Raw genomic sequence first — 13,271 nt, 5'->3', positions numbered from 1 at the left:
GCTGGTTAGAAGGATCCAGTGGGAAGCGAATGACATTTCCACAAGTCACAGGTGTATTGGGGACCCTGGGGACACTGGCAAGAGCTCAGTGAGGGTTGTGGGGAGCAGAAAGGTGCAAATGATGAATACGGTTGGCTGTGGCTGGTATGCGTGACCTTGAAACCACAGGAAGAAGTTTGACGGGAAATACATACAGAGTCTGGAATAGAAAATGAGGCTTACTTAAGGGATATGGATCCAGAACATCTTACAGGTGGGGGAGGCTGGAACCAGAAAGACCTGTGAGAATGTTTCAGAAATTTCAATGGAACGTTCCAAGGACCTGGACTAGAGTCAGACTGAAAGGAAAGGAAAAACATGGAGACCCTCTCAAAGCTAATTAATACATCTGGGTGACTGCCTGGCTGGTTACAAAAAGAAAGGAGGAAGGAGGCTTTAAATATGTTCTTCTCTGATGGGGGAAACTGAAAGATGGCTGGTACCACTGTCAGAATATTTTGTGACTGCAGAGAGCAAAGATTCTCAAAAGTGAGCCACCAGCCAAGAGCGGAAATGGATGAGGAGTCCGGGGAGATTAGATTTGACAGTAAAGAAATTACTGGAATTTTCCAAGAAAAAGGTTACAAAAGGACTTCCCTGGTGGCTAAGACTCTGTGCTCCCAGTGCAGGGTGCCTGGGGTCCATCCCTGGTCAGGGAACTAAGACCCCCACATGCCGCAACCAAGACCTGGCACAGCCAAGTAAATAAAAATAAATATTTTTTTAAAGTGTATTATCTTATTTTTTAAAAAAGCTTATAAAGAGTTATAATACAGAGTAACCTGGTAGTTTTAGATTTTTAGAGATAGAATGAGCGAGTCTGCTTGTGTTAGGAGACCAGGCAGGCAGCATGCAATCTTGTGAATTGTGTGTCTCTGTAGAGCAGGACTCGAATCCTTGGTGAATAAACGAAAGGTTAATGGTTTACTTCAGAATGCCACTCTTTCCCCCAACCTGACACACATCACACAGAGCAGCCCCAGAAACACATTCTTTGGGTAAGATGAGGAAATCAGAAAGAGACTGAAAGTGTTTTATCTTCAGCTCATGAGAACCACTGCTTAAAACCTTATCAATAATTTAAATGACTGCACTGTTGTTTATTTTAAACATGCTTTGTTCTATGGAAAGATTTTTTTCCCACCCCATTTTCTCTCTGTGTATTGTTATGATAGGATTTTTCCCTTTTTTTTTTTTAAGTTTTATTGGAGTATAGTTGCTTTACAGTGTTGTGTCAGTTTCTGCTGTACAGCAAACTGAATCAGCCATTTGTATACATATATCCTATCTTTTTCAGATTTCCTTTGCACTTAGGTCACCACAGAGTAGTTCCCTGTGTTCCCTCTTTCTTACTTTATGGCATAAATATAACGTAAAAAAGAATCAGGAGAACTACTCACTGTCGACCAGCTCAGCACTCCCTATCCTACGCGTCCTCTCCCCTCCTTGTGCGTGTGTCTGTGACACACACTTTGATGCACCTGTGATCAGCCACAAGATAATACAGTTTCTCCTCTGGTGTTGTGAAATGTAACATGTCAAATATGGTTTAAAAATATTATTGTATTAGGCAGAGCTTGCTTTTAACTTCTTGTAGCCAGACAGCTGTCCTTGGCACAAATAAACAGTGATCAGAAGAGGAAAGACGCAAGGGTGCCTACCACGCCGGGCCCTGCCCATCAGCCTAGGCTGTAGCCACCCCAGCTGTCTCCCTGCTCAGCTTTCCTGGGCTGGGGAACCTGCCCAGGCTGAATGGCTCTGAGCTGACGCCTCTGAACTCAGTTCTTGAAGGAGACTGGGAGGAAGAACCCTTCTGGTTTATGACGTGGTAAGCTGGGGGACTGCACCCCCAACCCTGCCAGTGGCCGTGATGGGATGTCTTGATGCAGAGGGGGAAGTATTACCACTTTAGTTTGGTCCAGTGATGAGTTTTAGCAGCACTCTCAACTTATGCTCAGCTAATGATAGTTTCTGAAAAGATGTGTCCAGAGATGGGAAGAGCCTTTTAAAGAAGGTCAGGAGGCAAGTACACTGATTGTCAAGTGATGACGAAGCAGCGAGAACCAAAAAAAGAACAGATGTTATGAAAGTACAGCTGGGTTGCGTGCTTTGTAATCCACAACTGGATATAATTCATAAATGGACTTGGGTTTGATGTCAACAAATTCCTAGTAGTTTAGATAAGGCATAAGTAACACCCAAGTGGCGGACAGACTGAGACTGTCAGCAAGAGGAAGCAGTGAAGCTGCTGCTGCCACGATGGCAGAGGTGGGCTGCTGCTGTCCACATCATTCTTCCCAGTCAACAGACAGCTGAAAGGAGCCTTGCTTTAGTGGCGTTATCAGGAATGCAGATACCGTGACAGTTGGTCCTGGATATTCAGTGTTGCATGTCCTCACTATCATTAAGTTGAAACTTTAGTTATCCCTCAGTTTTCATTCCGGTCCTTGCCAAGGTTACTTCACTCCAGAAGACTGGTGTGATGAAAAGGTTTATTGCTTAGTGATTTCAGTCTTCACTTTACAAGGGCATTTAAACACATCTTTTCTTTACTGAGCATTTATTGTGGTGTACCGGAGGCACCAGGACACAGCCATGCATCACACGTGTGTTACCGTGCTCTTAGCTTTCTAGTAACTTGATTTGGAAAGTGAAGTGAAGTTGCTCAGTCGTGTCCAACTCTTTGCAACCCCAAGGACTATAGCCTGCCAGGCTCCTCTGTCCATGGGATTTTCCAGGCAAGAGTGCTAGAGTGGGTTGCCATTGCCTTCTCCAGGGGATCTTCCTGATCCAGGGATTGAACCTGGGTCTCCAGCATTGTGGGCAGATGCTTTACCCTCTGAGCTACCAGGGAAGCCCTGGTAATTTGGAAAGGTTAACTTAAAAACCTGAGTCTTATTCTGTGTGGCTACGACAGCTTAGCCTTCATCATGTCAATGTTTTAGAGGCATCTGCCGTCAGACACTCAGCAGTGTCCACTGTCTGCCTCCACATCACCCCCCGGATTCCAGGGCACTGGGAGACACAGTTACTCATGACTTAGTGGCTGTCTTGGCAGTGGGTTCAGAGCTGTTTCACCACAGTGGTTCCTGCTTCTGCCTCGGCTGGCTGGGGCCTCTGCCAGGCTGTGGATATGTCCCTGCCCCCCACCCTCCCTACACAGCAGAGGCCTCCGGTCCACGGTCCATTGTAGTGTAACTTGCTGCAGTCGGCCTTGATTCATCACACATCTTTGAGTTTGTAAGACGTCCAGATTTTTCATTTTATACTTTAACCTCCAAGGTGGGTTTCAATTTGGAGCATTTAGGAGATTGATGTCTGAGTTTTCACCCCTAGATTTTTTTTTTTTTTTTCCTTAACATTTTCCATAGTAAACAGTATAAGTGAAAATTTAAAATGTAGTATAGGTGAAGGTTAAAAAATAACTGGTAGTATAGATGAAAATAAATTCCTTACCTTACATTTTCTATTGTAAGTTCTAAATTCTGTATCATTTCCACATTATGTAAATCTGTTTGGCATTGAAAACTGTACTGCAGATGAATGTGCTGGGCCCTCATCGTGTTGGTTCTTGTTTCTTTGTGAATACAAATGAGCACAGTATTCCCACTTTGTTAAAAACAATAGGTCATTGAATCAGATCAGCCTGTGCCTAGTACAATATTATTTGGGTCTTCTGATTTCTTCATGAAATTTGTTCAGTCAGAATGCAAATGATACATTTTTTGAGTGTTTGTTTAAGAATTCACAGCAATCCTGTATTTTGCTTAGTTGCCAGAACTGTCAATTCAGTTGTGTTACGTTTCAAGTTACAGAAAACCTAGTTTAAGGTGACTTATGAAAGGTGACTGTTGGCTTGTGTGGTTGGAGGGCCAGCCTCAGGGTGACTGACCCACAGCTCCGCAGCGCCACTAAGAGCTTGGTTCCTTCTTTCTTCTCTGCATCCTCACCTTCCTCTTGCCGTGATGGTTGCCAGCCGTCCCCAGACTCACCCGCAACCAGTATGTTTAGACGCTCACCCAGGAACCTCTCTCCTGGTGTCTCGTTGACCTTGACTGTGGGGCTGGTGTGTGCTTTGAGGCAGCAGCTGTCCCTGGGGACGGGGTGATGCTGAGTAGCTCAGCGTGGCCTCAGCTCTGCTGAAGCACAGGGCTGGGGGCAGGGGTGCAGAAGCCCCAGTTGGAGCTGGGTAGGTACTTCAGGGAGGATGCAATGAAGGAAGAGTGGCAGCCATGCTGCCCACGTGCCCTGAGAGCTGAAGTTACTGGGTTTCCTTCATAAAAGTGCTCGCTTTGTTTCACTGGTTTCTTCTCTCTTCAGGGTCCGTGACAGCTACCAAGAGGACAGGCATTCCTGCCCCTCGAGAACTTGCCGTCACTGTCTCAAGAGACAGAACTGTGCCACGCGGTCCCTCCAACTCAAGGAAAGTGACGACCAGCCCCACCTCTTCCAGCACGCCCACCCCCACCAAGCACGTGCGGGCTGCTCCCCCAAGACCCCGGCCGGAGCATGAAGGTGCAGAGAAGGCTGTGCTCGAGTCCCAGGTCCGGGAGCTCTTGGCAGAAGCTAAAGAGAAAGACAGTGAGATCAACAGGCTCCGAAGTGAACTCAAGAAATGGATGGAGAAACGGACTCAGGACAGTGAAGGCGGGGATGCTTTGGACTCCAGTGTGGACGGAGCATCAGTCTTGCCAGGTGACTCGGAACCTTTGATCCGAGCCCTTGAGGAGAAGAACAAGAGCTTCCAGAAAGAGCTCGCAGAGCTCGAGGAAGAAAACCGGGCCTTGAAAGAGAAACTGACTTATTTTGAGCATTCCCCAGATTCAGAGGGGGGAGCAAGTCACACCGGGGACAGCAGCTGCCCGACGTCCGTAACTCAGGAGTCCAGCTTCGGGAGCCCGACGGGGAATGAGGCGTTGAGTGAAATTGATGTGTACAGAAAAAACCCACATGAGGGTGCCCTGCGGACATCAGGCTCTTCCAGCAGTGATGTCACCAAGGCCTCCTTGTCCCCGGATGCCTCTGACTTCGAACACATCCCAGCAGACACCCTGGGGCCCCTGTCCCCTGCTGGGAGCCTTGTCAAGAGCTCCAAGTGCTCGGCAGCCGGCAGCTCCCCAAACACAGCGAGCGAGCTGTCCTTGGCGTCCCTGGCAGAGAAGATCCACAGGATGGAGGAGAACCAGCACAGCACGGCTGAGGAGCTGCAGGCCACGCTGCAGGAGCTGTCTGACCAGCAGCAGATGGTGCAGGAGCTGACGGCTGAAAATGAGAAGCTGGCGGATGAGAAGACGCTCCTGGAAACGTCCTTCCATCAGCACCGGGAGAGGGCGGAGCAGCTGAGCCAGGAGAATGAGAAGCTTATGACCCTCCTGCAGGAGCGTGTCAAGGGCGAGGAGCCTGGCGCCCAGGAAGGCAAGATCCTGGAGCTGGAACAGAAGTGCACAGAGATCCTGGAGCAGGGCCGCTTCGAGCGCGAGAAGCTGCTGAGCATCCAACAGCAGCTGACGTGCCGCCTGCGCGCCGTCGAGGAGGAGCACCGCAGTGCTCTGGAGCTGGTCCGGCACCTGCAGGAGGTGAATGGGGAGCTGACCACCCGCCTGGAGCTGGAGCAGCACAGCGGCGGCCCCACAGCCGAGATCCCAGCAGCGCGTCAGCTTCCCGTGGAAGGGCTCCAGGTAGAGAACGGGTCTTTGCAGGCCTCCCTGGAGAACGAGGAGCAGAAAACTGGAGGGGCCAGCCCCCTGGGGCCCATGGCTGAGGGCTGCGACGTCCAGGAAATGCTGACCGTGGCTCGAGCCGAGAAGGACCAGCTGGAACAGTCCTGCTCAGAGCTCAGGCAGGAGCTGCTGAAGGCACATGGAGAGGTGAAGCGCGTTTCAAGCCTGCTGGCCAAGGTAAGAAGCTTTCTCTCCGCTGTGGTTTGCTCACCCTTGTCTGCTTGGCCCTCCTCGGCTTGAGAGGCACAGGGCACAGAGGACCAGGTACTCAATTACATTCACAATCCAGCACTCTAGCCTGAAGATCTGTCAGAGTCCACACAGACCAGGCATGCAGCAATGAGACACCCCAATTTCTGGCTACAGTAGCAGAATGTGTCACGGGGATACAGTGAGTCTGATGATGCAGGAATAAAGAATGTTGCAGAGGTCAGTCCGGAGTCCAGTCCCAGGGGAGCACCTAGAATAACATGGGTAAGGGAGGGTAGTGCAGGAGGACTGCCTGGAAGAGGTGGCAGTAAGCCAAGTGTTGAAGAGTGAGTGATAGACATCCAGTTTCCTGGTTACCATGCTTTGGGCACCTAGGAACAGAAAACTAAAATCATCCTAAGTTTCCCCACCAAGTAATACAATTATATAACCACTATTTTGGCGTTTTCTTCCAGATGTACTAATGTATGTGTGTATATGTTTATGTCACAAGTTAAAAAATCATTCTATACCTACTAACTTTTTAAAAATCTGATGTTTTGTGAGCACAGTCTCATTGTTCACTATTCTTTGAAACATGATTTTGAAGGCCAGATAGTATGCTGTTCTAGAAATATTTCCTAAGTACTTTACTGCTCACCTGTTGTTGAACATTCATGTTTTTTTCCCAGTCTTTTGATAGTGTAAGTCATTTTTTATCTCTCTCTGATTATTTCCTTAGGAAAAATTCCTAGACATTGACTCACTATGTCAAGAGTGTGACCGTTTTAAAGACTTTGCATGCCTTGGCCAGATTGGCTGCCAGCAGCAAGACATAGGTGTAATCACCAATGGCGTGGGGGGTTCTGGACCCCTTGCTGACATTTGGTACCTAGCTTTTGGGTCATTCAGATCTGGTCTCCGTTTCCTCTTTTCCCCTCCCCATTTCCACTCAGAAAGATCTTCCCCAACCCAAGATCAAGTAAATGATCACTATTTTCGTTTTTTAAAAATAATGCTTTAATCAGCCTGGACTTTGTTCTCTGGTAAAGATTGCTGGTGATTGTATAATATTCTGCCCATCCTCAGAGCAGAACAGCAGGTATAGACAGATGGCTTCTGATTTCCCAATTCCTCTGAGCTCTGGGTCTGATTTTGGGGTCCCTTGCTGAGAGGGACTGAAAACATCCTTCCACCTCATTTCAGGGGCTGTCACTCTCTTGATACAAATTACACCCTGAAATCCCAGAGGGTTTGTCTCTCCTGCTTCATCTGCCTTAAGAATGGTCCATTGCAACCTGATTCTCTGGTCATTAATGGTGTGGACGTCTTACAGGCTTTCTCTTCCTCTCATTTATTCATTTTCAGCTGGGTTTGAGTATCTTCAGGCTTCCAGCTTCTCTGACCTCCACCTTATAATTTTGCTGGCAGCTGACTGTGTGATCGTACAAGCTGCCTGTGCACAGCTTTGTGGGGCCGGGGCAGGGGGGATCTTATTTCCACAGAATCTTCAAGCCTTAGCCTCCCGCCACTGCACACATGCCTTCCCTAGCTGGCCAGCACTGTGGAGTTGGACCACATCTTTGTTTTTCCAGATTATAATGCAGCCTAGGTCTACTCGTCAAGATTCCAGTCATTTGGGATCTTGATTTCAAGCTGGAGAATTTTTATAAGTCTTGGAACCTAGAAGTTTCAAAAGAAGACACTGATTTTTCTCTTCCCCTAAGGTTGACAACATGTAGGTAGAAATTCAGTTCCTCCTGCAAAACTCAGGCATTTCCTGCAATGGAGTAAGGGTGTTGTAAAGAAGCACTTGCCTGAGTGGCCAAGGAAAATGAGAGGTGACATGATTATTGTGTGACCAGCGTTGTCACCAAGACAAAATGATTAGGGCAGTGACTGGCCACAAATGGCCAGAGCAGAATTTGAGAGACGATGTGGCAGGTCAATGGCCCCGGTCACTGTGACTGAAGACAGGACCCTACAGGGATGGAGAGACCTGGACCCTGGCTGAAATGACAGGTGGTCTGTGAGCATGACCAGCTGGTGCTTTGGACAGTGAGAACAAACCCTGGTGTCGGGGCCCCAGTCAGCGGATGTGCACTCTGCTCCATAACCTGGAGTCTGGGGGTCGAGGCTGGTGGTGGGGTCCAGGTAGTGCAATGTCACCGCTCCAGGCTGGCAGCTCTGAGACCCTCTCTGCCTTCCTGCTGGAGGTGCAGGCGAGCACGGTGCTTTCAGCATCTGGTCCCCACGGTCCCTACAGTCCTGTGGGAGAACCTTCCCTGGGTTCCCCCCCTTACACCTGGGCAGGACTGGGTCACACCCAGTGACCTGGTGACCCTCCCTCAGGTCACCTTCCCTGAGACTGCAGGATCACAGCCTGATTCCTGAACAAGTTAGAGGGTCTTAGTAAGAAGAGAAAGGGGAGTGGCCTCTGGGCAGGTGAGAGCACCATTGGCCACAGCCAGCAGGACTCTGCTTGGTCGGTCACTTCCCCACCCCATCTACTTTCCCCTCCAGCCCCTTCACTGCCCTCTGCCCCTTCTGCCAGGCCCAACCAGGCCCAGTTCTTGCCCTCAGGTATCTGGGGGGCCATGCCTGTCCCCCTTTCCCCCCCACAGGTCCTTTCTGAAGCTTTAGGTCTCAACCTCGGTGTTCCTTTTTCAGAGACGCTGACCCTCAGCTCCAGGAGGGCTGTGGGCTTGTGGACCCAGGAGGCCACATCCTGGATGGGCTGGGACTTCTTGGCTAGCCCAGTGCCTTGATGGTGCTGAGTTGGGCCTGAGCTCCATTCAGTTTCTTAAACTTGACCGCAGGACTGATTTCTGAAGCCTCTGGCCACCCCAGCATTTGTCTCCTTGTTGAGACCTTGGAAAGCACCTCAGGGAGCATTGCAGCCCCACCCTGAAAGTGTCCCAGAGGGCCTCAGTGAGATACAGATGTTTGCCCTCTTCCTTGAATTTTCTGACCCCATCTTTCTTTTTCCATAACAAAAGTGTAAACTGAATTAGCATATTCCCTCCCCTTTGGCAGAATAGCATTGTAAAAAAGATAGTGCAGACGGAAGCTGGCATGAATGAATCATGGCTCCATCAGAACAGGGGCAAGGATTCAGCAGAAGGGAATAACCAAGTTAGATGTAAAACAAACATAACAGAGACTTCCCTGGTGGTCCACTGGGTGAGAATCTGCCTGCCAGTGCAGGGGACACAGGTTTGATCCCTGGTCCAGGAAGATCCCACATGCCTTGGAGCAGCTGAGCCCTGACTCTAGGGACTGAAAGTCATGACTACTGAAGCCCATGTACCCTAGAGCCTATGCTCTGCAACAAAAGAAGCCACTGCAATGAGAAGCCTGCATACCACAACTAGAGAGTAGCCCCTGCTTGCTGCAACGAAAGCCTGAGCAAAGCAACGAAGACCTAGCACAGTCAATTAAAAAAAATTTTAAAACATCCGCTGTCCAATGCAGGAGATACAGGTTCAATACCTGATTGGGGAACTAAGGTCCCACATACCGAAGGGCAACTAAGTCCACATGCTGCAACTAGAGAGAGCCCCTGGGCAACAGCAAAGACCCAGCACAGCCAAAATTTTTAAAAATGAAATTAAACACACACAGCAAGATAACGCATACTCACTCATGTTACAGTTACCTAAGCCATCACAGTATGTACAGTCTTAACATGTGACAAATAGCTATGAAAAGAAGAGAAGCGAAAAGCAAAGGAGAAAAGGAAAGATATACCCATCTGAATGCAGAGTTCCAAAGAATAGCAAGGAGAGATAAGAAAACCTTCCTCAGTGATCAGTGCAGAGAAATAAAGGAAAACAATAGATGGGAAAGACTTGTGATCTCTTCAAGAAAATTAGAGATATCAAGGAAACATTTCATGCAAAGATGGGCTCAATAAAGGACAGAAATGGTATGGACCTAACAGAAGCAGAAGATATTAAGAAGAGGTGGCAAGAAAACACAAAAGAATTGTACAAAAAAGATCTTCACAACCCAGATAATCACAATGGTGTGATCACTCACCTAGAGCCAGACATCCTGGAATGTGAAGTCAAGTGGGCCTTCGGAAGCATCACTATGAACAAAGTTAATGGAGGTGATGGAATTTCAGTTGAGCTGTTTCAAATCCTAAAAGATGATGCTGTGAAAGTGCTGCACTCCATATGCCAGCAAACTTGGAAAACTCAGCAGTGGCCACAGGACTGGAAAAGGTCAGTTTTCATCCCAGTCCCAAAGAAAGGCAATGCCAAAGAATGCTCAAACTACCGCACAATTGCACTCATCTCACATGCTAGTAAAGTAATGCTCAAAATTCTCCAAGCCAGGCTTCAATAATACGTGAACCATGAACTTCCAGATGTTCAAACTGGTTTTAGAAAAGGCAGAGGAACCAGAGATCAAATTGCCAACATCCGCTGGATCATTGAAAAAGCAAGAGAGTTCCAGAAAAAACATCTATTTCTGCTTTATTGACTATGCCAAAGACTTTGACTGTGTGGATCACAATAAACTGTGGAAAATTCTAAAAGAGATGGGAATACCAGACCACCTGACCTCCCTCTTGAGAAATCTATATGCAGGTCAGGAAGCAACAGTTAGAACTGGACACGGAACAACAGACAAGTTCCAAATCGGGAAAGGAGTACATCAAGGCTGTATATTGTCATCCTGCGTATTTAACTTATATGCAGAAGTACATCATGAGAAATGCTGGGCTGGAGGAAGTACAAGCTGGAATCAAGATTGCCAGGAGAAATATCAATAACCTCAGATATGCAGATGACACCACCCTTATGGCAGAAAGTGAGGAAGAACTAAAGAGCCTCTTGATGAAAGTGAAAGAGGAGAGTGAAAAAGTTGGCTTAAAGCTCAACATTCAGAAAACTTAAGATCATGGCATCTGGCCCCATCACTTCATGGCAAATAGATGGGGAAACAGTGGAAACAGTGTCAGACTTTATTTTTGGGGCTCCAAAATCACTTCAGATGGTGATGGCAGGCATGAAATTAAAAGATCCTTACTCCTTGGCAGGAAAGTTATGACCAGCCTAGACAGCATATTCAAAAGCAGAGACATTACTTTGCCAACCAAGGTCCGTATAGTCAAGGCTATCATTTCTCCAGTATTCATGTATGGATGTGAGAGTTGGACTATAAAGAAAGCTGAGCGCTGAAGAATTGATGCTTTTGAACTGTGGTGTTGGAGAAGACTCTTGAGAGTCCCTTGGACTGCAAGGAGATCCAACTAGTCCATCCTAAAGATGATCAGTCCTGAATGTTCATTGGAAGGACTGATGTTAAAGCTGAAACTCCAATACTTTGGCCACCTCATGCGAAGAGCTGACTCATTTGAAAAGACTCTGATGCTGGGAAAGACTGAAGGCAGGAGAAGAAGGGGACAACAGAGGATGAGATTGTTGGATGGTGTCACCGACTCAATGGACATGAGTTTGGGCGAACTCCGGGAGTTGTTGATGGACAGGGAGGACTGGAGTGCTGCGATTCATGGGGTTGCAAAGAGTCGGACACAACTGAGTGACTGAACTGAACTGAACACGTGACTTCTTCTATGTGTTAAGCATCTGGTAAATGCTTGTTGAATAAATTGAATGAAGGAATGAATGTCAGAGAAACTTGCAGTGAATTAGGAGAGAAGGGCTGCTAAAATTATATCAATATGTTAAATAAAAGTTTATCATATTTTAATCATAACAACTACTATTCTAGTGCTTTATATGTGCCAGACACTCTTGGTGCCTTTACGTCATTTAATCTTACTTAATTGTCATAATTTTAGGGTACAGATACTGTTTTTATCTAGTTTTTTTTCCTTTTGACCCATCTCAGGGTTTGTTGAGGAAACTGAGGCAGGGAATGGTTAAGTTACTAGGCTTAGTTCATTAACTAATGAAGGCCAGAGGCTGACCCCAGAACTCTTCTTGGTTGGTTGTTCGTTTGTTTTGGAAGAGGCAAATTTTGTTGGACTTAATTTTCATCACCCTGTTTGCAGGGTTTTTTTTTGTTTTGTTTTGTTTTTTTTTTTTGCTTGTACTATGCAGTGTGCAGGAATCTTAGTTCCCTGACCGGGGATCTAACCTGTGCCCCCTGTGGTGGAAGCACAGAGTCTTAACCACTGGACCACTAGGGAAGTCCCATAATGGTTATTCTTCATCCCTGATTCATGCTGCTTCCTGGTTACATGAAAATAAAAAAGAGAGAGAAAACCATCTAAAGCAGACACATGGGCTTGAATACACAGCAGTCTTACAGCCAGAGCCTTTAGATTTGATAGAAAGCAACCTGCCACATCTCGATGAACTAGGAAAGATGTTTTTGCTTGTCTACAGAGCAGAGAAATCAAGACCCATCCTCTTGTTTGATTTAGAACCTGAATCTTGAGGGGAGTCTGGGTTCACCAGATGTGTTGGTGGGGCAGGACAGCAGGAATGTCATGGAAAGACAATTTTAAGTTCTCACCCATCAAAGAAGTGACCAGTGGTTTGCAGTTTCTGGAGTGCACAGCAGCTGCTTGCAGTTGGGCTGGAGGAGATCCCATTAAAAGCTTTAATTGTACCCTCAAGCCAGTGGGAGCCTCTGGAGAATTTTTTCACTACCAGCTTTATTGACATAGAATTCATTTAAAGTGTACAGGTAAGTAGTTTTTAGTATATCCACAGAGTTGTGCAGCCATCACCACAATCAGTTTTAGAACATTTTTATCATCTTGTACCCAGAAGAAAGGGTTTCCCAGGTGGCTCAGTGGTAAAGAAAACACCTGCCAATGCAGGAGACTCAGGTTTGATCCCTGATTCAGGAAGATGTCCTGGAGAAGGAAAAGGCAACCCACCCCAGTATTCTTGCCTGGAAGATTCCATGGACAGACTGTAGTCTGGCAGGCTACAGTCCATGCAGGGTCTGTTTTCCTGGGGACAGGCGAATGACGATACCATTCCTCAGATTCAGTGTCTGACCAGCCAGAGGAAAGGCAGTGACTTTGTTGAGATCCCAGCCCCTGTCAGCTCAGGCCAGCCCTGCAGGACAGTCCCTCCCAAGTGGTCTCTGCTGCCACCTGCCTTTCGTGCTTGCCTGAGCATCAGGACTGGCTTAAAGCACCCCCTCTCTGGGGAGGACTGGGGCTCCCAGGAATCATTTGACCGATTTGTGATGCAGTTCTGCATGCCCCATTTCTAGAGAAAGTTGACTTCTGAAGAGGAGATGTGCTTGATATACGTGAGAGTGATTTCTGTCTTTAAAGGGAAGCCTTGGAAACCACGTCGCTGCATGTCAGTTCTGTCCTTGAACCAG

The 13,271-nt window shown here is 47.4% G+C and overlaps 1 protein-coding gene across 15 annotated transcripts in view; it reads left to right on the top strand.

Annotated features, from left to right (window-relative positions):
• SPECC1 (sperm antigen with calponin homology and coiled-coil domains 1) overlaps positions 1-13,271 on the top strand; it is a 206,548-nt gene that overhangs the window by 127,805 nt on the left and 65,472 nt on the right. For all 15 annotated transcript variants that reach the window (XM_059878320.1, XM_010816096.3, XM_059878318.1 and 12 more), the window contains one exon: positions 4,360-5,936. In XM_059878320.1, coding sequence (XP_059734303.1) covers positions 4,360-5,936 — 1,577 coding nt within the window. The remainder of the gene's footprint in view (positions 1-4,359; positions 5,937-13,271) is intronic.

Source organism: Bos taurus, chromosome 19 (assembly GCF_002263795.3).
Source record: "Bos taurus isolate L1 Dominette 01449 registration number 42190680 breed Hereford chromosome 19, ARS-UCD2.0, whole genome shotgun sequence".
NCBI classification, from domain to species: domain Eukaryota; kingdom Metazoa; phylum Chordata; class Mammalia; order Artiodactyla; family Bovidae; genus Bos; species Bos taurus.
The sequence above is the reverse complement of the archived record's forward strand: the minus strand, read 5'-3'. Positions and strand labels throughout refer to the sequence as shown.